The sequence below is a fragment of the Poecilia formosa genome, unplaced genomic scaffold (assembly GCF_000485575.1).
Source record: "Poecilia formosa unplaced genomic scaffold, Poecilia_formosa-5.1.2 Scaffold318, whole genome shotgun sequence".
In the NCBI taxonomy this organism is placed as follows: domain Eukaryota; kingdom Metazoa; phylum Chordata; class Actinopteri; order Cyprinodontiformes; family Poeciliidae; genus Poecilia; species Poecilia formosa.
Window position 1 is genome coordinate 360,709 of NW_006800257.1, and position 27,639 is coordinate 388,347.

Sequence of the window (27,639 nt, forward strand, 5' to 3'; positions counted from 1 at the left end):
TTCAGCAATTTTGAAGAGGAGTTAAATTTCAAAGCTGTTTTGGACTGTGTAGTTTATTACTACTTGGGAAGGGTGGAGGATACACATCCGGTCTAGTTCAAACAAAAAATGGAATTTAATATATTGAGAGTGGACAGCCTATTTGTGGTTCAGTATTCACAAAAAATTGCCTTTCCACATATTTTTTTCTAAAATATTTGACAGAATATGCAGTTTGGGAAGCTAAAGCAACCTAGACACAATGCTACTTGACTCACTTGTGTTTGCAAAGAAGCCAATCCAGGAGCGACATTCATTTTCCCCAGCACTGATTGGCTGCATCACCAACAGCCAAGACCAGACCATGAATGTTGGCTTCTGTAGCAGAGTGTTTAGACAGCTTCCACTGAACATATTAATGAATATTAAAGTATATTTGGTGTTTGAACTATTAACAAAGGCAAAAAAGGAAAACCAACTTCAGCGGCCGCTTTGTCCAAACTACGAATAACCAGACAGTGGACACCTGTATCCATGAGAGCCGCTAACTGAAACACTAACTGAGCGTCCATGTGAAGTCAGGAGCGTCCATGTGAAGACTTAATTATTTTCTAATTAAGTCTTTGAACGTCATTTCATTGATGAACTGGTCAAAGGTCGCCATCTTTGTTGTGCCTGGTAGAGCAGACTGGAGCTACATATGGTGTAATGCTAACCAACCAATAAGAATAATAACAAGTTGAAATCTTAAGACACTGCAGTCCTCATTTGCATAATGATGCAGAAATGCATAGGTAAAGTAAAAAGAGGAGACGGAAGAATGTAAAAACAAATGGAAATAAAAGGAGTGGTGGCGAAAAAAGAAACGAATTGAAGAGACACAAATGCACCTTTAAGTAGAAGAAAAAACAAAAAAACATTTTTTTAAAAACTGTAAATTTTAAATCATGCAGTTAAAAATATAATTTGATGCAACTGCTGAAAAGATGAAAATGTGTCAAATTAAAAGACATGAGGTAAAGCTCTCAATTTTTTAATTAATTGGTGCATTTTAAGTGCATTGATCTATTTATCGAGTCACTTATACATTTCTGCTTGTATTTTTAATTATGTTTGTTTTGGTCCTCCATACAAAGCCCCAGGCAACACTGCAAGGACATGGGGTATAAATAATGGATTTTTAAATTTTATTTATTTTACAATTTTCCTTTGTTTCTTAAATTGTTCAAGATGCATATCAGATTAAAGGTAAAAAATGTAGAAAATCATTTGATGTCTAATTTCTTTCAACAAACCCAGAATAGGCATTTTAATATGAGAGTGTAATCTCTTTGGATTTACTGTACTCACTTTAAATTCACTAAATTGCTTTATATTGGATTTAAACTCAATATCTCCTGTGACCTGCAGCCACTTTAATGCAATGAGCTATATTTGAATTTTCCAGTTAATTTAAATTAAATATATACATATTTAGGGGGAAATTAAATTATAAGGGAAGTACAGTGTTTTTGCTTGTTTTTAATAGTTTTATGCAGGTTACAAGCCGTGTTTTGCCAAGTCTAATTATCTCAAAATATGGTTATAAATATATTTTATCTGATTTAATCAGACATAAATATCTGATTAAAAGTAACAACTAAATATTGAAAGGCAAGTTTGCCTTTCAATATATATATTTTTTTAATTCAACACTCTGTTACCCTTCTTAGGTGATGGTAAAAAAAAATTTTCTCCGCCAGTCATTCAGTGTTTTTACTGTTACTTTTTTTTATTTGGTTAAACTGCGGGGGGGAAGTAGGAAAGTTTGAAGAGCGACGTCATTTTTAAAAACTGAATGGCATCACCGGGCTCTGATTGGCCGCTGCGGCCGCGAGCTCCAGATCCGAGAGAGGGGGGCGTGTCTGGGACGCCGTATATGAGCGGCTGTCCTCCTGTCCACCGTCAGAAGGAAACGCTCACTTAAAGCGGTGCGCAGCAACAGCAGCAGCAGCAGCAGCAGCAGCAGCAGCAGCTCCCTCCTGGAGGTTACACACTAACAGAGAGCCACCTCCGCTTCTTCTGCCGCAGCGGACCCACTCGGACTCCAACACAGTTTATTTCTTCCAGCAGCAGCACAGAGAGGAGCGGAACTTTGGAGACATGCAGTCTGTGTACCAGCACCTCATCAGCCTGCTGTTCGTCTTCAGCAGCCTGCAGGTTCCTCAGCTGACCGAGGGCTGCTCGTGCGCGCTCACGCACCCGCAAGATGCCTTCTGTAACTCCGACATAGGTGAGTCATTAATTACGTGGCCTTGTTGCTCGCTTTCCTTTCATATTAACGCGAGGAAACGCTCAGGTCAAAGTGACGCATGTCAGCGCGAGGAGGACAGAACGCACGTGAGCTTTGGTACACAGTAAAAAACTTGCAGGTCGAGTATCAGAGTGTATAGCTTGTTACTGTGTATTTGTCCCTATAGTATGTAGTAATTTTACAATTCACGGGAGCTATATTGCATTAAACGACGCAGATAACTTCATAGGCAAGTCAGATTTTTAAAAATGGGTATGGCTCTCTACCCAGGGCGGCATAAAATAAAGGTTTTGTTTTTTGGGGGTTGGTTTTAGGGATGCTCCGATATGAACATGTGTGGCGACATGACCATCTGATATTAATATTGCCATTATAGCAGACAACTGATATTTACAGATATTACATGTATAATATAATATTCTTCTTTTATTTGTTGGACTGATACCGATGTTAGTGCTAATATATTGTGCATCCCTATTTTTATGATTTGCTCCTCTGCAGTCAAAGATAAGTGGGCGTCTCCTGTGTTGTATTGTTGGTATTTGACTCAGCTTCTGATTGGCTGCTAAATTAGATTAATCTGTTTCACAGGTTTCAAGGGGTTTGTGACAAAAAATGTTTATAAGACTTTTTTCTTTTTTTGTTTAATGTCAAACATTTATATTTTTGAGTAATAAAATCCTTGCTATTATTGGGCCTGACAGTAAAAAGATTGCTGTTTGTTTTAGCAGAGAGAGGTTAGTTTGGGGGAGTATACAAAGGAAGACTTGGAGACTGCTTTAAGGTGGAGGGGTACCGATTATGCAACAATACGCTCTGAGTTTAAGTTTTAAAATTGCACCTATAGGCTGCTTTCATGTTTTTACAAGATCCTTATTTGTCTGCACATGGTGGTATTTCTGTGATGGGCAGCCAGATATTGCCGAGCAGCGGTACAACGGGGGTCACACAGCTGGTTTTACTACCTGGATATGCTTACCCTGGCAGCCCAGAATAATATGAACTCGGGATCTGGCTTAGCACTAGGATTAGGCGATTGAACCGTGAGGGGAATGAGGCCGTGTTTAGGTGGGTGGGGAGGTGGGGGCTGTGTGAGGGAACTGAGGTAATTCAGATAGGACACACTCTCACATTTCACCTGAAGTTTTATTCCTTTCAGGCATGAAACCAGAGATTCTATCAGTATGCTTACTTTGAGATGATCGTTTTGCTTTTATTTAAAACTAAAGATTAACACTTGATTATTACACTGTATAATATAATGTTAAGCTATCAGTTTGTACATTAGTAGTACTTTTTAAAGCCTTTTAATTTTATTCTAATGTGCGAACAAACACTCTTTCCAAATGCCAGATCAACAGCAGTATACCACAGTAGAGGTGTTTAGATGTAGATGACAGTTTTGTCTAGCCCTGAAATGGGCGGTACCCGACCTTTTAACAGGTCTTCAAATAGACGTTTACCCATAAAGCCCTTTAAGGACTCCGCATTTAAAAAGAGAAAGTCTTAACTTCTTAACTTAAGATACTTCAAATCTCCAGGAGAGTAGATACACATCCAGCCAGTGACCCAGTTGGACCAAGTCAAAATGCAGCTTCCTCAAACACTAATCCACCACCTTTTTAGCAGTTTGGATGGCTCATGCTGCTGGCCCCTGCTGAGACTCAGCTGAGTAGAATCTGGAACTGACTTCAATGGGGACAGTTCACAAATCCCATTTCCAAGGTTATGGCTTGGCTTGAGATGTGCTTCCGAGTTCCTTGAGAAACTCCAAAGCATGTAGCCGCTGCGACTCGATGATCTGGGTCAAGCTTGGACATAAAGAATGCCATAATAAAGTTTTTATGAGACAAACAGTCCTATTTTTATATCCACAAGTCATTATTTTCATACATGAATGTCTTCTGCTTCTAAAACACAGTGGCTGGCAACCATAAGTGGTGCAAACATTAAGGTGACGAGAGAGAAATGCTGTAATTTACTCTGTCGACATCAAAGGCAACAAGCCTGGATCTTCCCAGTTTCAGACCTGAAGGGGAGTTCAAAGCATCTTGCTCTTGTTTTCTTGGCCCTAACCCATAATCGCCCACAAGCACACCGCTGAAAAAGAACGGCGAGGATAAAGCCCTGGAAACTGGGTTGCTGAATCCTCTCTCTTTACGCTGTGAAATATTTCAACTGAAATGTAGAAAAACACAATATCCTTGAAGCAGCAGAAGATGTTTTGACGAACATTTAGGTAGCCAACTGTCTTAAGAGACTTTGGCCACAAAAAATGTCATTTCTTGATGTTGCTTAATGGAGCCATTCAGACAGGTAATTGGCTCTGTTTAAGCAGGTCATTCACTTGTCTAAAGGTGTGGCAATTATTTTCTCAACAAGGCCTTCCCTAAGCCAGATCAGAGAAGACTGACACGTCAATGCAGGTAAAAGGTGCTACAAGGTTGCAGCCTGGTGTAGTTGTAAAGAAGTCAGTTTTGTAGAGAAAACATCTAGAGTCAAAATGTATTTTGCTTTGCATTTATTCTGGCAGTCAGTCCTCGGCTCCCTATCTGCAGCAGAACAGGTGATTGCTTGATAAAGCGCATGCAGTCTAGACTCCTGTGGCGAGAGGCATTATGTAAGGGCGGACGGCTTCCAGAGTTTTCCCAAAAGTCAGTTGAAATACGACGAGATGTCAGAGTCGGGATTCCGGACAAGCCTGAGATGTTTGTCTCCTGAGCCGAGCGTATCAAATCTCCAGCCCACAGCCCCCTCCCTTCTGCAATGACCACGCACTTGTGGAGGCCAGTATGGGGGGCTGAAGACAATGACCCAACAGACACTCATCACAGCACTATAATATGACACAAAGCAAAGAGCTGATCACGTTTGGGAGGTTTAAGAAATATCCACTTGCAAATCTCAAAAAATGAAGTTACTCTGATGTATGATATTACAGAATTACGACTGTCATTGCAACAACATGTTGGAGTTCCTCTTACGTTAGTTCTCATTTGTTCTTTTTGTAGACTTTTGTCCATATTCCCTATGCTTTTGAATGCTGTTCATCTGGAAGGATGAACAGCATCCTTCCTTTCAGAGTCTTACTTTTAGAAAGCTATGATATGCAACCATGGCAGCAAGGTATTGTTTTTGTTACTGGGAACGTCTGACTAGTACCTCAAAAACTCAATTAATACCTGAACTACAACTCCTAATTCCAGAGGAGTTGAAAGAAGGCTTTATGCATGCAGAGCAGGACCACAGAAAAAGCAAATGAGGTGGATTAACAGAGCTTGCCAGCAACTCATAGTGTTACCCATGACGTAAAATGTGGAATATCGTCATTTATGCGATTAGCATGTCATGACAGTCTGAGGCTTTTGTCAGATTCGTTGCAATGTTGATCCTCCCTCCAACAGCATCACCATCCACAACTCTTTGAACATACTTGGCTGATGGGTTACAACATTTAATATCCCTTTGAAATGAATAAAGCATTTCTGAATTAGAGCTTATAGTTAGAGCATCCTGATAAGAACCAACTGCACATCTGCACAACCGACCAGCCTGAAAGGAGAATCTGAAACGTAGTCAGCCAGTCAGCAAATGGCGAGTGAGTGCAAAAGATAAGAAATGTAAGATGTAAATGCAAACTGGGTGCCTGAGAAGCAAAGAAAATACCAGGTGTTTGACAAGTTATTTCTTGGGCAGTGACCACAAGAATGGCAACTGTAGATTATTGGAAAACTTTCATGAGAAAGCAAAATTCATTGATATAGCTGTAATAATAACTGTCCTACTGTATAGATACTAGCTAAACTGAGTGTTGAGTTTAATTTGGGGAGATATGTAGGAGTATTCAGATTACTTGTGTGTGTTGAACCGTTGTTGTGTGACCTGCTGTCTGACAGTGCAGTGTTTGCTGCTTGGTACTAGGGGATTGAGGATTGGATGAGCTAGTGTGTCAAGGTGGGCCGTGACTTTTGAACAGCTTCAAAACTAAAATTCAATTCCGCTATACCATTCTTGCAGTATGATTTTTTCTTTTATGGCGGTCCAAGAACCGATGATGCATGATGGCCAAGTGAGGTAAAACCTCTGGATCCGTTCTGGTCAGGAAAAGAACCTATCCAGCCATAACTAGGAAACAGAAATATGAGAAATGGCTAGAGAATAGCTGCCAGAAGAAGCAATAATTATGGTTTTATGAATGCATAGAACATAAGCAGGAGGAAATGAGATGGTGATAGTTTTTAGAAAAGACTTGACATATATTTAGACATCCTGCATAAATGTATTCTATATTTTTTTCTTTGTCCTGTGGTTTCTTTCTGACACGAGGTTCTACAGCCAGAGGACACTGTTTATTTTTGAGTGTGGTAAAGTGTGAGAAATCCTCTTCCTCCCACTTACCTCCTCATACTTGGATAACTTCCTGCAGACTGAACTCAATAACTTCTCCTTGTGTCACTTTCTTCTTATTATTATTCCTCTTTTTCCACACAGGCATGCACCTATGTTACACAGTAACTCAATCCTTGTTATGGCTGCATTTTGTCGCATTCTACGTAGGCTGAATTGAATGTTTAGCATTCACATTCAATCTTTTTTATAATCCCATGCTCTAGGCAATGGAGGCTGAGTGAAAAATGGATTCACTTTATTTCCGTCACATCCTGGTTACCTTTCTCACTATGAAAAGCCTCCCACTCATGAGACTGCATAAAGATTCCTCTGCAGAAGAGGATCACCACAGTAACCTAGAATTTTAAACTGGGAAGGGGATTTTTTTTTATGTAGCATCTAATTGATAACTTAAATACTGACTTAAATAATCAATTCCTACCAATCTAACATTAAGCACAATAAAAGGCTTAAAGAATTAATAAAAATCTGTCTTTGAAAAGAAAAAAAAAGCTTAAATGTTAAGCAAAAGGGATTCAGAAGCACCATTAACTGGGTTGGCTTTGGCCATCATGTGGCTAGTTTTTTGGCTTGCTACCAGATATATTTATTGCATTCAGCTGCAGCTAGATGTAGTTTTGGTGTTGATTTTTGAGTTATTTTATCTATAAAATTTGTGAAAAAACTAATCACTACATCCGGTTTTGCTAAATGTTGTAAGCAAAAAGCGGAGGAATGCTTTAGCTTCTTCATGCTAATTAAAGAACTGTCAAATGTAATTTTTTAGGACTCTTTAATTTGCTCATAATCTGTATTGTTATGTTACTCCATGTCACATAAACTATGAGAATTTCACAGCAACTAACAAGTACAGTGGACCCCCAGTATTCAATGGGGCAAGGGGCCATGATGGTCCTCAACTAGCTAAAACAGCTAATACTCAAAACTCCTTATGAAATAATCTATAACTGCCTATTTTAATTGTTCAAATGCCAAAAAATACATTGGTATGCATTAATATACACAATGGAACCCATCTTGGCAATACCACAGAAGCTAACATCTTCAGTCTTCCTTATTTACACTTAAAGGTACAGCCAATCAGCACCAAGGACACTGAATGCTGCTTTTGAATTGGCTTATTTGCAGCCTATAGCATGTCAGGTATCAATATAGCATTTTCTTTTTAATATTTCAGATGTGCTTTAACAAAAACAAAAATCCAGAACGGGGTAATTTCAGGCAGCTGACCAGCAGCGCACTGCCACATGCAATGGAAAGGCGGCCCTGTATAACTTTAACGCTTCATTCAGACAGAAACAAAATTGCTGGTCATTCAACGATTGTTTCTCAATAAAGCTTATTGTAGGAACGATAAAAATGTAACATTTTTGAACCCCTTTTTTTTTCACTGCATTGACTTCAGCCAGAATATTGCATTGTTTAATTATACAACATTTAGGGAATACTCTTTGCAACACAGAGCAAGATGACACAACTATCCTGGGAGCATAATGGTTCACTGTGACATCTGTACCCAGCAGAAGCAGGTCACTGCAGAGTACATCCACCAAACCGAAAATGTAACCCCTCTAAATCTCAGACAAGTGCTGGTAGTGCTGCTCTTCTGTCCAGAACAGCTGGATCCTTTCACAGATTCCCATTGGAAATGGCACCATCGCTGCCGGCCAACAAGAAGGATCTTATATGGACATGCGTCGGTTGATTTATCTGAGGTTCTTCCAGCTAGAACATTTGTTTTTGAGGTCAGACCAGAGTAGGAAAAATGGTTCTGCAATGAAAGGTTTAAGTAATGATGGGAGGTGTATTTAACTGAGGCAAAAGGTCCCGTTATGTCTGCAAATTCCTTAGTAATTGTTCGCAGCAGACATCTGTCAAACAGAGTTTGGGTACATTTAGCAGAGGTCAGTTTGTAATGGAGTGCTTTTGGATGAAATTAAAAGAGTTGATAGATTAATGGATCAAGGAAAGTTCTAGTGAAAGGTCAGGAAGCATGTGGCGGGTAGGAAGTTGTTGTGCACTAATCCTGACATGAACAATGTTGCCTTTAGATGGGTGTACATTCTAAAATCTATTGCTTTTAAAATGATAATTAACTTCAAAAAGACTCATTAATGGTCAGAAACTGTTCAGAAAATAGCTGAAAAACATTCAAACTAGATTTTAGTATTTTCCTATCCCGATTTCCCATAAAAGTTACATCCCTCAACTTCACTCCATCCATCCATCCGTCCACGGAGGGTACTCAAGATTTTCCTTCATTTTCAATCGGTTCATGCTCTCTAACAAAAAAAGTTAAAACAAACTCATTTCAAATTGGGGCCTTCACATCCAGAATAAATTTGCGGTGACCACGATATAACTACTTTCTGTACAAGGTGCCCACTTCTCATTTGCCAGCTTGACAAATTGAAAGCAGAACAGAAGGTGACATCCCTCGTTTGCCTCTCTGCGGCCAATAAAAATGAATCCTGATTATTTTCTCCTCTTTCTGTGGAATGCAAGCTCCCCGAAGAATGTGGGAAGGAAATTCCATGGGGAGAAGATAATAAACAAGACCAGTGTTAGTTGTGTCTGCGGCTGCTGGGGTTTGGGGCAGCAGGTGAACTTCAGAGGGCTGATGGCTTATGCAGGACCCGCATTAGGCCCCATCCAGCAGCTCAAATAAACGCTCATTTCTACACTCCCTGTTCCAGACGTTTCTCAGTAAGATCCATTATGTCAGAATCAGTTAAAGCAATCGGTCACTTCCAGGTGTTTTCAGCTCATTTATGTGCATGAGGGTTCGCCACACTGATAGTACTCTTCCCCCCCCACCCCCAAAATGTTCTTTCTTGGTATATGTCTTCTTCTCCAATTCTCATTTAAGTTTTCCATGAGAATTCCGAAGCGGTGTTCCTTCCGGGGCGACCAATGCAACAATGCAGGAAATCAGATAAACAGCTTACCGGTGCAGCTAACCTGGTTCTAATGCACTATTCAGGAGGTGTTTAGAAATGCCGCTCTCACCTGTGCGCAAACTAATACAGGGTTAAAAGCGAACACACACTATTGAGTTCTAACAAACATGTCCGTTTCTTTCTTTACAGTGATCAGAGCTAAGGTGGTCGGCAAGAAGCTGCTGAGAGATGGACCTTTTGGAACAATGCGCTACACCATCAAGCAGATGAAGGTGAGGATCTTAGATTCCCTTCAGTCCTTAATGTTCGTCTTCGAAGCATGAAGCTAAACAGAAACTTTGAGAACCTTTCAGCTAAGACTACATGGTATTAAATAATACAATTGCAATCATTTTTGCACCATTTGTAATGAAAATCTTTATTTTTAGCGCTTTAGCTAACTTTGAAAATGTTTAGCGCAGTTAGCTTACCCTCAACTAATTTTTGCAGATAAATTATAAGGTACCAAGTTACTTTAACTTTCAGTTGAATAAAATTCATGTGTGTTGACAGTTATGAATCCTTCAAGTAGACGTTTATCTTCATGCTCTTATTTTGAAGTGATTGAAGACTGTTTACCCAGTGGTTCCGTTTCCTCTCATGTCCTCTCTTCCCCGCCAATAACTTTATTTCAAAGAAGAAACGTACAGGGTCCAAATTAAATACGGACAGTAGAGAATAAGATTTAAACATAAATACAATATCTGAGATCATCATACAACATGTACATTATAATGTCAAAATTAAACTGACGCTCAAATGTTGAAGTGTTTCAAGGGCAGATATAATTAGCATTAGCGTCTACTAAATACCATTTTGGTATATTCCTTTAGCATTGCCGCAACTAATGTTTATGATTAGCACTTTAGCATTTATGTCCACTAAATACTGTGTTTGTGTAGTGCGGTAGAGTGAGCAAAACTAGTGCCGGTAATTAGTACTTTAGGGGTTAGCACAACTAACTTTGTTAGCAGTGTCTACCTTTTCTGGTCTGTGTCGGGTCTGAGCATTTACCTCAGTGACCTCAGCATAACCGAAAACGAATAGCAGCAAGTTCTGCATTCCAAAGACTTCTTTACATTTTTAATTCTGGACATACCAACATCAGAATAATGATGTACAAGTGAAAAAATCCACTGTCTTACCATCAACTAAATTAAGCTACATTGGTTATTGGAATTATAACAAACAATGTTGTCCTGAAAATACTTGAAATTAGAATTCATATTGTAAAAGCACATATTGTAATAACATATTTCATTTCTAATCAAATTTATGCAATTCCAGTTCTCTACAGAAACCAGAAAAAATACCCACTGCTGTTTTTTCCTAATGTAGTGGGTATAGCTCTCTGACAAACTGTCAGAAAAAGGAATGTAACTGGTAGGTTGATAAAAACTATGGTTTTGTCTTATGAAAGTTTTTATATTATTATTTCGCTGTCCAGTTATTCTACCACCTAGTACGGTCATCTAAAGGTTATCAAATAGATTCTGAAAATTGTAAATGAAGGCAACTGGTGCTTAGCTCACAGAAAATACATTTTTGGGGAAAAAATAAAATAACTTTTCTGTATGCTTCTGCATGTTAAATTTAATAATTTTAAGTCCATTATAACTCAACATCAAGATCTACTGAACTGCATAAAATGCCCCCTATTTGAACCAAGCCTTTGTTTGTTTAGGTGAATTATAAACCTAATCTTCACCCAAGATTGACCCTTTTTGGTAACCTACTGAAATCAACATTCTTCTTGCCAAACGTTGTCCGATATGCTCAGCCGATGATAGAGAAGTTCTTAACCTCATTTTAAAGCCATAGATCCAATTAAGACCAGAAGCAAATTTCTAAATTAAGAGTTGCTAGAAGAGAAGTCGTACATTTAAGACTCATTTTGATAAATTTAGGTCATTACATGAAAACCTTCACTTTTGAGATACAGAACACTTATGATCGAAATCTGTAACTGAATCATTGCTAGTTTGAGCTAATTTGATGTTCACAGCCACATGATTAATGGTCTCTAAACTGATAACATCTAGTCTTACTGTTATTGTTAAACTCCTTCTCTTTAATGCTGGGCTTTTAATGTAGAAACCCATTTAAAAGCTATACTTTCTTAAAACTATAATATAGGTTTAAGAAACTTACACCAGTGTCTCTCCAGCCTATAACTAAACGCAGACTGGAATTCCAGTCCTGGAAGGCCGTCCCTCCTTTTCTCCAGATCCTTACATAACGCTCCATATTTCTGACAGATGCTGACATCGGCCCGCTGCTTTGACAGGAGCCAGGCCGAAGGATTAGTAGGCTTATGGGTATTACAGCTCAACCAAACTCCTCGCACCGAGAGTAAACATTTTGTCAGAGTCACGCACCAGCATCTGTACAACAGTGGCCTTTTTGTTATGTATTATGACTGTTTGAGCTTATATAAAAAGCAAAGCATCCTCCAGATTTCCACAAATCCTATGAGACGAATCCCTTTGGCCTCCATAAAGCTCCACAGCTTCTGGCTGAGGTAATAGTTTGTTCCGTTTTTCTGGGAGCGCCGAGTCTAAACAGGGATTTCCTGTTGTTCTCAGAAAAATACATTACACCCTTAAAAAAACAGAGAAGGAAGCAGACCTCTGAAAGCAGACCTCTGAAAACAGACTGTGTACCTATCACAGTTGCACCACGTTACTCGTCACGTTATCTCGGATTTCACCAAAAGCCGAGCCTTCAGATTTTCATTCCCTCGCGGTAGTCCCTTAAAATAGTCATCTGATAAAGCAGGAGTGTTCTTTCCTTTTCCTTGTTGTTCATGTGGGGACTTTTGAGTGTCGCTGAGAGAACTCTAGCACTGTTTTTCCAGTGCCTTGATTCCATCTCCCCTTTTTTTTTTTCTTTTTCAGATGTACAAAGGATTCGAGAAAGTTCAGCATGTGCAGCACATCTACACGGACGCCTCCGAGAGTTTGTGCGGCGTCAAGTTTGAGATCAACAAGTACCAGTACCTGATCACAGGTGAGCTGTCTAAGTCATACTTTGAAAAAAGAATGCTGCTTGACTACAACTGCATTTCCATCGACCATACAATTGCTCAATTTGACATATTAAAAATAAATGTGCTTAATGAAAAAGTGTCGATTTCGAAAAAAAACAAATTTTTAAATTAGACTTTTTGTCGGGGGATTGAAATTCAGTCATTTTGCAAAATTGCAATGGAAAACCTTTTTTGCATTACACGAGTCACATGATCAATGACCAGATGTTATCAGTGGCGCAAACCATAAAGAAAATGACAGGCAGGAAGTGGTAGCAGGATTATGGCGTTTCATGTTTTTTTAATGACTTGTCGCATAAACAAATTTATTTTGTATGACTGTAATTGCATTTCTTGGTTAATAGAAACACTGCAAATTGCGAAATTATGTTTTTTCAACACAATTGTCATGAAAACGCAGCTCGTCTTTGAGCAGTATTTCATAGAATGAAGGCATAATATTTTTATTCAATTCAGTAAAATACACCAAAGAATTTGGTTGTAATGTAAGAAAAACATGACAGAGTTCTGCACTGTTCACCCCCCAGTAGATGAGATCCACTCAGCGCGGTGAGATGTAGAGAACATTCTGGTCGGCTCCGTGTTGCCAGGAAAAGCTGCTTTCCTTCCAGAGTCCAGCTACCGGCATGACGACTGTTTGGCCCCCACTCGTCCTGTCCCCCAGGACTTCATTTGTCTTCTGACAAAAACTTTTCCCTCTATTATTAGACCCTTTGCTACTGTACAGAGGCGTTTTTTTTATTTAAGACTTCCCTTTGCGTCTCAGCAGTTTTTTCTCCTTCACAGCTTATAATTACCAGCCAGCAGGAAGCGGCTGGCATTTTCCAACACAAGAACTTTATGAGTTGCTATTTCCAACAAGGATGCTGTTTACTTTGGACCCTGCAGCACTCAACTTATATAGGTGTCAGTGAGTCCCCAACCTGTAAATACTGTAACTCCACCGCACGGCGCAAGCCAACGAGCTGGCGTTGCCAGGCAACTACAGCTATGTTTACCCAGTCCGGTCACGGGTGACATCAGTGGATGTCTCTCTCTCTGCCCTCGGGGCGGCTATAATAAGTCGAGCCTATAGCCTCCGCTGGAACACGGAGGCCTGTGGGATGAGCTATTGGAACCTCCTTTGATCCGGCTTTAGGGGGCTCCGTACTGATTAGAGTTTTAGGAGCGAGTTGCACTCACTGCGACTCCACGGTCCGGTCCCGCAGCTTCAGAGGACGGGCTAAACGGGACAAATTTGTGACCTGTTGAAATGCCACTTACCGACAGCACTGTGAAGGAGACAAATGGTGACAAATATCGTCGCTCCTGGGGGCTCACAGCGCTGGAAGTGGTCCGCTGCTAAACATAGACATCTGATGACCTCCAGATATTCCAAAATGGGGGTGTTGGTTTATTATGGGATTGTCTTTCTGTTGGTAAACGAGTCAGGATTCTGAAGAGAAATGTTGGCAGAATCCTGACTTACATTCAGGAGATTAAAAATGAGCTGAACTATAAAGCTCACTTTACAGTTTACCTTATCTAAAGTAAGTTAAGGTGTGTAAGTAGACACGCTATTTGCTTGTTCTGGACTAACAGATATAAGTCCATTTTCAACTCATCTGTCCAGTGAAAGTTATTCCAGAGGCTCTGATCTTTCTCGATGTCTTCTCTGGTAAACTTTAGTCTAGCCTTCATGGTTTTCTCATAGAACATCTCATCTGAAAGTTAAATCTATGTTGACTATCCAAGTGTGGAGGCATATACTTTTATAACAGCAGCAATAAGAGCCTGTATTAGGGTGGATATTTATTGCATAGTTTATCGTTTGGAGTGCAGCGATCACCGATCCTTAAAAAGCTCAACTTACAGATTTCGATTTGGACTATTTTCTTTGTTTGTCTGAAAACTTTATCAAATATATTGATAACTTTGCCAAGTGGACAACAGTGGGGTTGTTGTTAACAGAGCATGTGGAGACTTGACCTGGTGACTGATTCTCAAACCTTTGTGCTGACTGACCAGTCAGATCTCCCAAAAATTAAGGTTATCTGGGCTGATTTATCGGTGCACCCCTTTATGTTGTTTTCTAGTTGTAATAATTTGAATTTATTGCTAAATTCTAATTATTGAAATGCATTTGAAAATATGTGCAGGTTGGTGGTACAAATTTACAAATAAAACTTCATGTAATTTGTCACCTTCAAAAGTCCATGCAGTCACAGTTACATGGACAAAAATGGTAAAGAAATTGTAAATCATCAATTTACAATTGATGATTGTAAGTCATTGTTTTGTGTTAACAAAACATTGTTAACACAAAACATTGTGTTAACATTTTAAATCCTTTTTGTTTATCCCCACCTGCTGCAGTGACATTGTAAGATGTCTCTGTTTACACCACGTTAAACTGCATTTCCCCATGCAGTTGATGCCAAACATGTCTCGATTTTCTCGACTTTTGTTTGCCAGAGACAAAACCCTTTGATAAAATCCTTTGCGGTTTGAGGTTGTATCTCTGGAGGAACGCTCTGCTCACCTCCTTCACCCTTTTGCTCCCCAGGTCGGGTGTACGACGACAAAGTTTACACGGGGCTCTGCAACTTCAACGAGCGGTGGGAACGACTGTCGCTGGCGCAGAAGAAGGGCTTCAACCACCGCTACCAGCTGGGCTGCAACTGCAGGGTGAGTGAAAACCACGTAGAGCTGACGGGAATGAGACGAGCAAGCAGGAGGGAGGACGGAAGGCCAGGCTGGAAACTCCGTCAGCCACTACTAGAGGGGAGATTTAGTATTCATGGAGCCACTTTCACAGTTTCCATCCATTAAATCATCCGTTTGACCTCCACAAGCCAAGAAATGAAGATATTTTTATGAACATTTTTACGGCCTAGTTTCCACTTGCAGATTTCAGGGATGTTGAATAGTGGCAGAAATGCAGAAAAGAGCCAGTTTTACTGCGATCGCTGGGAATTAATCAACAGCCCTGGAAGCAGCTCCGGTTTTCATTCCCAGCTTCTCCTGGCTGCAGCGTGCAGCTGCTGACCCTGCCGCTGGGCGCCGTCCTGGACATCTGTTAACACACTCAGCCACTATCAGCAATAAGTGGATTAGCAGAGGGAGCCTTTTGTTGGCCATGCGGGTCAGGGCGGCAGCCGCCCTGTCACCCAGACCAAAGACGACCGAGAATGATAGAACATGTTTCCATGTTAGCTCCACCTCTGACTTACTGCCTTTAATGAGCAGGAAATGAGTCGTAGCGCTCGTACCAAGCATTCTGATGACGGTTTAATACTGAATAACAAAAATGGGAAGTTCTCTCTCTAAAATGTGTCGACTGAATTTGCCGGTGCATTCATTTCTGAGACGAGTGCAGCTCTTTGCAGCAAGTGATTCACTTTTCCTCCCACCACATCTAGCCTTTTTTCTGTTCATCACCTCTACGAGCGGCAGCGTGAATCCTTCCCGTCAGTCGGCGCCATTCATTCATCCGGGGAGCGGCTTTCCCCCCCCCCCACTTTTATGTGTAAGCACCTGGCATAATAATTTCAAGGCAGAGTGGAGCCCGACTAAATCCTTAAACTACCCAAAAGTTGAGTGCATTAGGAAGACGCTTCGTTTCACATTCCTCAGCACAAAGCACACAAGCATCAGGGCGAAATTGGCAGCTCCGCTCTCTAAACGGTTTCCTTTTACTGAACCACCTGATCACCACAGCTGGATAGATGAGATGGGACATGTCGGAATATTTTACTGAATTCAATTCTGAAGTTGCTTTTAACTCCTTACATGAAATCCAGTGTCTTTCACTTTCTCTGATGGTGTACTGTATTGACACATTCTACAGTCTCTTCATCTTCATAGCAAATATAAATGCATAAAATCTACTTGGATCCATTTGTAAAGCTTTCCTCACCAAGCATTCAACGATTCCAACCTCCTTAATGCCAGTTAAAGTATTACTTATTACAAACAAAGACAGAGTGATGATTAAAGTCTTTGATATGTTCAAACATGACCAACATAGATTGGACTGCAAACTTACAAGATGAATTTGTATTTTATCAGGATTAAGGTGTTTTAAAAAAGCCAACATGGAAGATCTAAGAGCTTATAAACAGCTTTAAAGAAAAAGATACCATCTAATGTTATGTATTTATATTATATTGGCTTTTTTAGTTTCAATAATTAGGCCCAATTATGGATTATGTATTTTAAAAAGACAATGGTTCATAATCTAGTTATGATTTGACTATTAACAAAATAGTAGTAATAAAAACATCTTCTGAGTAATTGTGGTATTATTTACAGAGAGTCAATATTTTTACTAAGGCATAAAATCATGGAGTCTTCTGTGATGTTTTAACTTTTATGATCAGTGGAGACACAAACATGTTTAATATGCAACATTTTCACATTTTAAGACTTAGTGTGATAAATTGAAATGGGTTTAAATTAGAAACTCTGTCATAAATAATAAATTAAGAAAGAGAGGGGTCTCCATTTTTCTAATGCTAAGTGTGTTAGCCTTTATTTATTCCTGTCAGCAGGAGCCTAGCTTGTCCCCGTCTGTATATTTAAAACAGAAGTTGTAAATAGACTGAACAGTAGGAAAAAAAACAAAAAAAAACTAAAATTTACTGTTTTAAATGAGAATGAAAGCCTTCCATTGCTATGCTACATTCACTAGCATCCTGAAAGAACTAGCTTTAGCATATGGATTTAGAGATTGTTCTATTTTTAGTGGTTTCTCTTTTACCCTAATTGTTTTAAATGCCAAGCAATTTTTGAATGAATTTTCTCTATTTAAGAGCTTTATTTGAATAGGTCTTGACAGTTTGTTTGTTTCAGGCCTCCGTATTTAGTTGTGTTTTTCTCTGTCGGTAGATTAAGCCCTGCCACTACCTGCCCTGCTTCGTGACTTCGAAGAACGAGTGCCTGTGGACGGACATGCTGTCCCACTTTGGTTATCCCGGCTACCAGTCCCGACACTACGCCTGCATCCAGCAGAAAGAGGGCTACTGCAGCTGGTACCGAGGCATGACCTCCCGCGATAAAACCATCATCAACGCCACTGATCCCTGATTCCAGGCACACCACGCCCAGAAACCAACGCTCTCCCGCCCCGTTTCTGTCCCCCATCTCAGATTCCTCTTACTGGACTCGTGACGGCCTTCTTTAAAAAGGCAGAAAAGAGCAGATATAATACAGTGCCTGTCTGTAGCACTTCTGATAGAAAAAAAAACAAAAAACAAAGCGTCGTTGTAAAGGTTGCCCTTTAGACTTGTAAAGTTTTCCTACTTCAGTCAGCTACCATCGTGTTTTAATCCGTGGTAGAAACGGTAGACGTTTATCAGACGTTTATACGGGAAGACCATTATCAACCTCAGTTGGGATCGTAAAATTGAAAAAGTGGCACCGACTTTAAGCAGCTAATCTACTGATTTGATTGATATCTTGCCAATAACACAGACCATCTTCCTAAAGTAACACACACCAAATTAAAGATTGAGGTGAAATCTGTTCACAATAGTACACCTGCTAGCAGCACTGCCAAAACACTTCTCAATAATGATTTTGTGCCAATATTGAGGGATGAGAATTATACTTGTTAGATTCAAATTCTGAAAATGTAGATTCAGATCAGCCATGTTGAGTTTTACTGCAGCATCCGTCTTTACCACGGCTGTACCTCGGCTTCCCTGAATGTTTCTAGTGCAACTCACCTACAGTTGCACCTCAGCCCCGTACTCTTCCTCCTTTGTTGTGCATAGATTATCAAACGTTAACACTGATTCAGTGCCAACAGAGGGAGGAATTCTTTTTTCTTTTGAGTTGTGATATTTTATTTTATGCTGTATATAAAAATAAGCTAAAGAAATGCTGAAATCTCTATAATGCATTTATTTATGTTTATTGGATTACACAGTAACCCTGGTATACATGCAAAGACAGAATTAAAAAAAGTACAACACATCAAATCAGTCGGTGTGAACGACACGCATTGAAATTTTAAGGTACTTTTTTTTTTGTTCGATCATATTTCCCTTGGCTGGTACTATTCAACAACCCGGTGATAGTTCAGTTTAAACAGGTTTCACAGTATGAGATATTTTCTAAGTGTATATTCAATCTTTTGTATTTAACTATTTTAAATGAACATTATATATAAATATATAAAAAAGATAGTAATTTTATTGTCACTAAGACCATTCTTCTTCACCTGCTCCAGTCTGGATTTTTTTTTTTTTTTCTTGTTAGCTTCCTTTCAGTCCATTCCATTAGCGGATGCTGATTTGCCTCAAATGGATTAACAACCCTTTTTTTAAAAATCAGCAAAGTTTCTATTGAAGGCCTAAGAACCAACATTATTACTAAGTTCTGCCAGTAGGATATGATGCTAAATGTTAGCTTTGCTAACACCTGTTAGCTAAAATGCAACCATTTGTTTTTCAACATTTAGCCTCGAATTTTTACATAAAGCAAAAAACATTTTTTAAACAATTACATTTAAATAAAACTTTAGATTCTTGCGAGACCTTTTACCCAAATTTCTTGACAATCTTAAACTAAGCTAACCAACTGTTAATTATAGCTAGCAAATAAGAAGCCTCGACTTCTTCAAGCAACACAAATTTAAGTCTTTTTTGTGGGCCGAATTGTCTTCATTAGTGTCCATAGGGTTCCTCCTCCAGTTGTGGCATTTCTGTGTCATTATTTCTGTGGTTTCTGTTTGTGTAAATATACAGTCTGCTTAACACAGAAACAATTGGTCAAGTTCAAACTAAAATGGAAAAAAAAGAGGAAAAACTGAAATCAAGAAAGCTGTGTACAGTCTGTGTGTAAGCACTGATTCCTGAATTGTGTGGGGTGGGTGGGGGTGTTACCATGTAAGGGTAGATAAATGTTTGACTTAATTTCTGTGTTTTATATTTTTATAATAAAGAGTCAATGAAAAACGGACCAAACAAGGCTTTTTGTGATCTCTTGTGCGTTTCAGGTGGTTTTCTAGGGAATAACTTCAGAAATCACTCACCATTTGTGTGTGGTTTGGGTAGAAGGTTTGTTCATTTAGGGGGAACTTCTCAGGGCCGAGGGAGTGGTAGAGCTTAATCATTTGAGAAAACTGTGAAGAGAAATAAACAAGAGGACAAAAGGTGTTGGGTAGAACCTGCAGCTGTATGAAAAAGCATTTAGAAATTTCTCTTAATTTAGCTTTCTTCACCCTTAAATATTGTTTTTTAATGAAAAAAAACTTTAAAGTCAGACGGAGATAACATGAATAAGTCCAAAACTAGATGATTTCATTAATAAGGTGAAAAAACTACTCAAATTACCAGTTCAAAATTACATTCAGTATTTTACTAAGGTTTTCTATCACTCTCCTGCAGTCTTGGTGACCCTCAGGACGAGTGCGGCAGTTGGTTCCCGAAACCACAAAAACAAAAAAACTTGTAAAACATGGGGTCAATGCGACCCTGCCAGACCGCACACAGGGTCCAAATGACCCAGTCTCTTACGACCGCAGGAAGGTTAATGGATATAAAATTAGCATGATGATCTAAGAGTGACAAAAAAATTTAGAAACAGAAATCTGTAAGAGAGCAATGGAGCTAGCGCTGTATACTTAAGGACATTTATGATTAGGATGTCAGCTGGTTGATGGCTCATCTTGAAGTTACCGTCTGGCACTGGGATAAAAGCTTTTCATTGTCTGAAAATTTAAGGAAATGGGACTGAAACGGTTGAGGTCCACCCAGTCAGAGCTGGTTCTACCAGCCGTTGTTCAAACAGCGTGTTAAGGCAACATCCATGACCCCTTCTAGAAACACTGGGCGCCACACAGGCATTGGGTTGAACTTATGTTTCATTGTAATTGATTTGTACGGGCAGATCCAGACTCTAGGGATACTATGCAGTGATTTGACCACCACGGGAAGCAAAAGTACCTCTTCAGACCAAACAGCATAAAAGTGTCAGTCCTGGTGAAACATACTTTAAACTCAAATTGTACCTGACAACACAACATTCATGAAGCCACACAGAGCTAAGCATTTACATGTTTTTCACTGGAGATTTCTGGCTTTTCATTTCCTACAAAGCTACTAATAAGTACAGTGACAAAGACCTCCTGCTCCAGGCACAGGTGTTCCTGCTCCATGTAATGGCCCTTATAAATCAGCCAGAGGCAGCTGCTGAGAGGGTAAGTCTGAGCACCCTATGGAGGTTAAAACAGAGCAGGGAGAGCTGTTTAAGACTGCTTACCACCCAAGGTTTGCTGCAGAAATTATATAGAGAGAAGAGGGAGTTGACACTCGGCACGCCACCGAAATGCAGGCCGATCACAACATTCCTGAAGTCCTCGCCAGGAATCATGCTGTAGGCGTGTTGGCGAATCAGGACGAAGTCTGGCTTAAAAGACCTGCAGACAGACATCAAAGGAACCATGAACGTGTACAGATTGGTCAAATTTAAAATGCATTAGGTGAAAGGCCTCAGCATCCAGGAAAAACCATTTGGCTCAACTGATCGGATGGCAGATTTCAAAACCAGATGGCAAAGAGTTGTGAGAATTTCTTGAGGTGGGTGGTGGACAGAAGAGCGCCATGTCAGAAACTCTCTGAAGGACTAGTTTTTATTTGTCTATAAGGACGTCTGAACACCCGATAGTCTGGTAGACTGAGTTCGACTGGGCACAGAAATTGCAACATTTGCTACGTTGAAGGAAGCAACATAAAAACCTCTGGAGACACAGAGCTCAACCTCCTTCTTCAAGAGATTTAAACAAAAATGGAGCAGTGTGAGATTTTAAAGGTTGAAGGACCAAAAGCCATTTCTCTCACTACCGCTAGACTAAGAAGATTGTTTTGATTGCATTCACCCAGAATGCCCTGCACTGTTGTCCGCAGCCTGCTTCTGGAGTGATCTCCAGTCTGCTCGGCGTTCACATACACATTCAAACTGCATTCACTTCAACCAAGCCGGTTTTTAGTCAGACCAGAGTTTGCTTTTTTGGTGAGGTTGGGCATCCACACCTCCCCAAACAAACTGATCTTTCTAGGCAAATAAACCAGAGTTTGATTGAAGCGGACAAAACAAGGCTGGTGTGAATCTTCATCGCATAGGTGGTTACGGTTATGCTACAGTTAGCAAAAAAACAAACTGAAAATCTATGCTTGTTTGTTATAGCAGCAATGTAAGACTCCCAGACTCCACTAAAGGCTTTTTGTGAATTTGAAATAAACTTGGAGGATAACATAAGCTGACATTATCTGTTTAAATAATAGCACCTGGTTGCACCCTAACCCCATTTTGAGTTAGGTATTGATAAAAGGTTGGCACAATGAGTGTGGGTGAAAATCAACCAAAAGTACAAAAGGTACAGAACAACAAAAAGACACCAGGACTCGTCTCGCTATCCTCAAATTACTTAAGTCCAACTGACATAAAAAAAAAAAAAAAAGATTTTAAAAATGCATCAAATTACATTGGTACAACTACTGTGTTCATTCAAAAAGTTAAGAATGTCATGTTTTATTAAAACCTAGACTGAAGTTGTGAAAAGTCAACTTGATCTCATAGCAGCCTGCCCTGTTGACTCTGGCTGATCACCAAAGACAACATGAAGCAACACTGCCAGAAACATACGCTGAACAGGATCCGTGTTCACACCGTCACCGAACCTAAAATACTTTTGTGCAACTCAGTTTATGATCAACTTAAAGAGAACAAGTCCCAGACCAAATCCTCATCCGTCCACAATGATGCCTGACAGTTGGTGTGCCGTTTGTGTTGATGTGCTGCATTTCTTTTTGCATCCACGTTTATTTTAATACAAGGCTTACTACCAGTAGCCTGTTCAAACAAACTGTACTGGTTCAAACGTTTTTTCAATGGTGGTTCTATTATGAACTTCAACACTGAACATGCTAACTGAAGAATGGGATGGAGCTTTTGTTTTCATTTGCAATTTCTCTGACATTTACAGCAGTCTGACTTCTGACTGAATTTTTATCAATCTGGACCTCAGATTCTTTGGAAGTGACCTTCCAACCCTTCCCATGTTGTTTGGCAGCAGCAGGCCCATTGCTGATATTGTTCATCTTTGACATTGTGCAGATCATGTTCCTCTAAAGTCCTAAGACATCAGGAAGAATCCACTCAGCTGGATCATATTTGCTGATTAACGTTTCTGTTAATCGGAAGGTGGAACAGACCAGATCATTTATATGTTGAAACCTCAGAGCTGCTTACAGTTTCCTACAATAAGTGACAGACTGGATGCATTTTAGTATGCAGTCATCATGAGTGACATCTTTCCTTAGTGAAACATCCCATTGCGACCTGAATGTGTTGGGGACAGAAGTCTCCAGCACTTCTCAAACTCTGTCAGCATATGAACACACACCGGCTGGGCTGTGTGTGTGTGTGTGTGTGTGTGTGTGTGTGTGTGTCGATGGTCATGAGCTTCATTAGTCTCAGACTGTCGGGCTGAATAGGTGAAGAACTTCTCATCGATCCAATTAGCCTGATCCTTCCTTTACAAACTGTTCTGGGAGTGAATCCAAGTGTTTCATGAAGAACCTGAAGTCCTCAACCGTTTCACATTTATTAGAACAAAATTAGATTCGCATACTTTAGTTTTTTTTCCTTCAATAACTTGTTTTCCGTTTTGCTTTCCTTGGATTTCATGAACTGACGAGATGAGCAGGTTATGTCATCTCTCTTTGGGGATTAATTAACTGGCTTAGCAAAGGTCATGCTGGCTCTCCTTCTCATGTCGCCAAACTGAAAGGCTGATTCAGGGAAGCATTAATCAGAGAGGCAGCAGAGAGGCCCAGGGTAGCTCTGGAGAAGCTGTAGAGATGTGCAGCTCAGGTGGGAGAATCTGTTGACAGGACAACGCTACAGAAGTTTGGCCGTGTAAAAGAAAAACCGCTACTGATCCTTGAAAGAGATTCAGACGTAGTCCTGTTAGTACTTCCCTACAAGCCACATGGGACACAGGCAGCATGTGTTCCATGAATAACGCCCTCTGTGTCTCATTATATTTTACATTGTCATCATTCATATTTGCTCTTTCTGAACCATTTGAAAGAAGGTTTGTTGCAGTTTATTGTTTTCACGTTTTACCAAGGTATTCAACATTGTTGTTTTTGCCATTTTCAGTTTCTACATTATTTATTTTTACATCAGCTGTTCTACACCTAACTGCACTGATTGAACAAATTCAAGCTGTGTTGTTTTTATATGTTGGACCAAAGTTGTGAAGCTATTGTTGTATTTAAGTGTGCTGTACTGTTGCAGAGTTATCAAATTAATTTGTAATTTGGTACATTTATGTCTGTTTTTAAAAAGAAAAAAGAAAAAGAAGAAATGTTTCAAGTCAGTTCATAGGTTCTTCTGTACCGGATCGGTATCAGCCGATACTAAATCTCAGATATCGGTATCAGAAGTGAAAAATGTGAAGAAAAGAAGAGAAGGAACAACTATGAACATACCCCAGGACTGACATGTCTGTGACTTTTCTACAGTAAAATTAGTGCCAAAAGATGATGATGTATGTTTTTTTTTTATCAACATTCCTTAGACTGGAAGCTATTCATACTTGGGACAATGCGCTGCCATTTGGTCTCCAGATCCCATTATCCTGAAGAATCTCTGACCTTCTAATAAGCTCTGAAGGAATATGTGTGTTCCAGAGAGCATTTTTCTCCATAAAGGCCCTGTGCTTGTCTCAAAAGCTGATGAAGGCCTTATCTTCCTCCATCAGCCTGTCTCACGTTGATAAGACTAATCGCGGTAAAACTCAGTGGGAATGCCACAAATGTCAAACAGTACATACCGAGGCTCAGTCCAGGGTGGATACACAATGCTGCATTGTGCTGCGGGGGCTCTATGCCGTCACAGGGAAATGCACCTTACAGAGAAAACTCTCTGCTTTCCTGTTAACAAGAACAGATGCCGCTGCATGACACCAAAATAACATCTAGGTTTGTTTTGAGACTTTTTGGACTTTAAAGGTCAGTACTTTGAAGAAAATATTTATACCACTTGTGCCTTAGCATTACACAAGAAGAAAGACAAACTCAATTTCGTTTCAGTCTGATCATTCCCCCTTCAAGGGGAAATTTCCTCAAATGAGACGACTTTTTGAAATAACTTATCTTTCTATGGAGTTGTGATTTTTCGGATTGATTCCTTCAGACTATAGCAAATCATTATAAGATAGATTATGTAGAAAAAGAAATGATTGTTTGAGAGCGGAAGAATTCCTGAGGCAACCAAATGATCGGCAGCAAGGCATTACATTTCGTAAGCATGTCCAGCAGCTCTTTTTCACTATTACGAAACAATGTTGTATTGACAAGAAAGCTGGGAAAGCTGAAGTCCTTTCAGCTTTCAGAAATTTTCCCTCGAATGAATCATACTCCAACTAGCACAAAGACTTACCCAACTATGAGAGTCTCTGCTAAAATCTCTCATTGACCGTTGCCTAGTAAATGGAAGTTGCTCACCAAAGTCAACATGGTTCCTGATGATTTACTGACCAGTTTTAGTCTCTAAGGTGGTTCTGCTGGACAGCCCATGTTTACCCCTCTGGTTCTGCAACAGCCCCCTGAGGGGAGCATGTTAATGCATTCTACATTAAGATTATCACAATGATCGGTTTGGCAGTCGAGTAACACATGTAATGCAAACATGTAATGAAAACCAGTGCACTACCAGTGTGGGCTGAATGGGTTAACGATGTTCATAAAGGTCATTACAATAATCGTCTGTTGGCTCAATTATCAGACCCTCACATAAAAACCCAGCTGAACCTACTAAAAGGAAGTTAGATTTTTTGACTTTCACTATTATTGCGGGTGTTAGGGTCCTCGCGGGCGCCGTTACGTGTGCTGCAGCAGCATTAATTAAGCCCTGTAAGAGCAGTAAAGAGAATGTTCCCGACAGTTTTACAACTTTCGCCTCACATTTCATCCCCTCTCCCCCATTTTTAGTTTGGGGATCTGGTGACAGCCCAAGATACCTATGGTTCAATTATCTTAGCAAACCACTTCCTCGTTAAAGGTTTACCAATCAAGTGAGAGACACCGATCAGTGCTGGCTAATTGTTTGTTGTGCATTCTTTTTTTAGTACAGCTGGGAATCTGTGGTTATGGCAGAAAGGAGACAGGCTGCTCTCAGGCTTCTCATACTTTGGCTGCTGTCATCTGCTGTTCGGCCAGATCAGCATTCCCACTCTGAGCGGAGAAGCTTGATGGAGGTTTTGGCAGCGAGAGCCAGAGAAGCCAAAGGGCTGACTGCAGAATTTCATCTGGAAACAACATGCCACAACTACTGTACTTTGTGGCATACCGTTCTGCTACGCTACACATGCCACGTTGCACACTCAGCAAATTGCTACAGACGGTTTTGACAACAGGTATTTGCTTGTTTTCATATTCTGCAGGTAAAACTGAGTCTGTGTCAGTCACACTCTGCCTTAGGAAAGGCTGATGTTGTCTATACCTGCTGATGTTGGAGCGATCCAATGAAAACTGAGTAATAAAGCTGAAAAGTAACTGAGTAAATTTGAAGGAACATTCGCATTGAAGGATATTTTTCCTTCCAATAGCTGGTACAGTGATGTTTGACATGTATTATGATAAATGTGGGTCTCAAAGCTCCTCTAGTCTGTCATTATGTTCACATGCGTCTTAAGGAAAGCACATTCACACACCCTAAATAATCATCAGACCCTCACATAAAAACCCAGATTAACCCAGAAGGATGTTACATTTTTTGATTTTTGGTTAAAAAAGAGGGATTTATTTTTCCACAACTAGAGGAAATGATCTGGCATTATGGTTGATGCACTTTCAAATTTGAGAAAAGAGGGTTAAGGTAAGGGCTCTCCAAACTGCCCAGGTGACACCATTTACCATCTAGTTGGCTAGTGTTGGATGGGGCAGTATGATGTAAAATAGATTTTTTTAGCTTGATAATCATGTTTTAATGTCTTAACAAAGTTGGCATGTTGCTTCATGCGTTTCATGCATGTTGAAGCTGCGGTTTCCATGCTTCTAACCATCAACCTCACAGAGCAGTCCTCCCTCGCAACTCCCCCTCACTTATCTCCTTCAGACTAGCCAGAAACAATTAGCAAACACCTGGTGGAACTGAGCATCAGCTGAGCTCATTACAGGAGCTACTTCTCTGTTCAGCTCTGGTTAAAATGTAGTTGGAGGGTTAATAAAGGAGCCATGTTGTAATGACTTCCTGAAGGCAGAGTGTTAGAAAGAACAGGAGTGTTTTAAAGAGACAGAGGCCTGATTTTAAGGCGTTAAATTGCAAAGTGGAATTTCTTTGTCATATCTGATGTATGCAGCATTTTTATAGCTGCATATACTCAATACTTTATTGCATATAGTGGTATAAAATGGCACTATGTGCCTGGAAAATACATAATGCATAATACCAAGACAATGCCGATATCGACTTTTTGGGGGGCAAAATGAATGTACGTAGCTGAAAACAGACACCAACATCGGTAGCCTACAAGGTACTTGTTAAGCTTAAGGTTCTATATTGATATTAGCTGCCGTGATTCTAACACAAACCTACGTAGCTCCGCCCAGCAGCAACAGGTCTCCTTCACAGGTGGAAACCCAGCGCGAGCATCGTAGCGCTCATGTTGCGTTTAAAGGCGGCTCGGAAAAACAGGTTACAACATGTTAACAACGGATTAAACAGTTTTAACTGCTGATAAAAGTGACAGAGGACACAAATATGGGAAGTGTGGAAGCCTCTACTGCAGAGGTTCCCAAACTGTGGGGCGCGCCCCCTAGAGGGGGCCCGGTGTCATTGCAGGGGGCGCGGGAAGCCGACTGGATGAAAAAAAAAACAAACAAAACATGAACACTGTATGCGCTGGGTTTTTACCTTAGAACCTATTTACCTATGTCAATTTGATACAGTAGAGGCTTCCACACTTCCCATAT

The 27,639-nt window shown here is 40.0% G+C and overlaps 2 protein-coding genes and 1 long non-coding RNA gene across 4 annotated transcripts in view; 2 read left to right on the plus strand and 1 right to left on the minus strand.

The window, feature by feature from the left end:
• The window catches only part of syn3 (synapsin III), a 102,010-nt gene that overhangs the window by 38,635 nt on the left and 35,736 nt on the right, over positions 1–27,639 (minus strand). For both annotated transcript variants that reach the window (XM_007573070.2, XM_016661195.1), the window contains exons 5-6: positions 20,918–21,074; positions 19,689–19,778 (exon numbers count right to left, since the gene is read on the minus strand). In XM_007573070.2, the coding sequence (XP_007573132.1) occupies positions 19,689–19,778; positions 20,918–21,074 (247 nt within the window). The remainder of the gene's footprint in view (positions 1–19,688; positions 19,779–20,917; positions 21,075–27,639) is intronic.
• LOC103152565 (metalloproteinase inhibitor 3) lies at positions 1,908–19,620 on the plus strand. Its single transcript, XM_007573069.2, has 5 exons — positions 1,908–2,251; positions 9,772–9,854; positions 12,519–12,630; positions 15,216–15,337; positions 17,540–19,620. Exons 1-5 carry the CDS (start codon positions 2,122–2,124, stop codon positions 17,735–17,737), a joined length of 645 nt encoding a protein of 214 aa, XP_007573131.1. The 5' UTR covers positions 1,908–2,121; the 3' UTR covers positions 17,738–19,620.
• LOC107833060 (uncharacterized) overlaps positions 26,903–27,639 on the plus strand; it is a 15,487-nt gene continuing 14,750 nt past the window's right edge. Inside the window, exon 1 of the long non-coding RNA XR_001658769.1 lies at positions 26,903–27,018. This is a non-coding gene — a long non-coding RNA (uncharacterized LOC107833060). The remainder of the gene's footprint in view (positions 27,019–27,639) is intronic.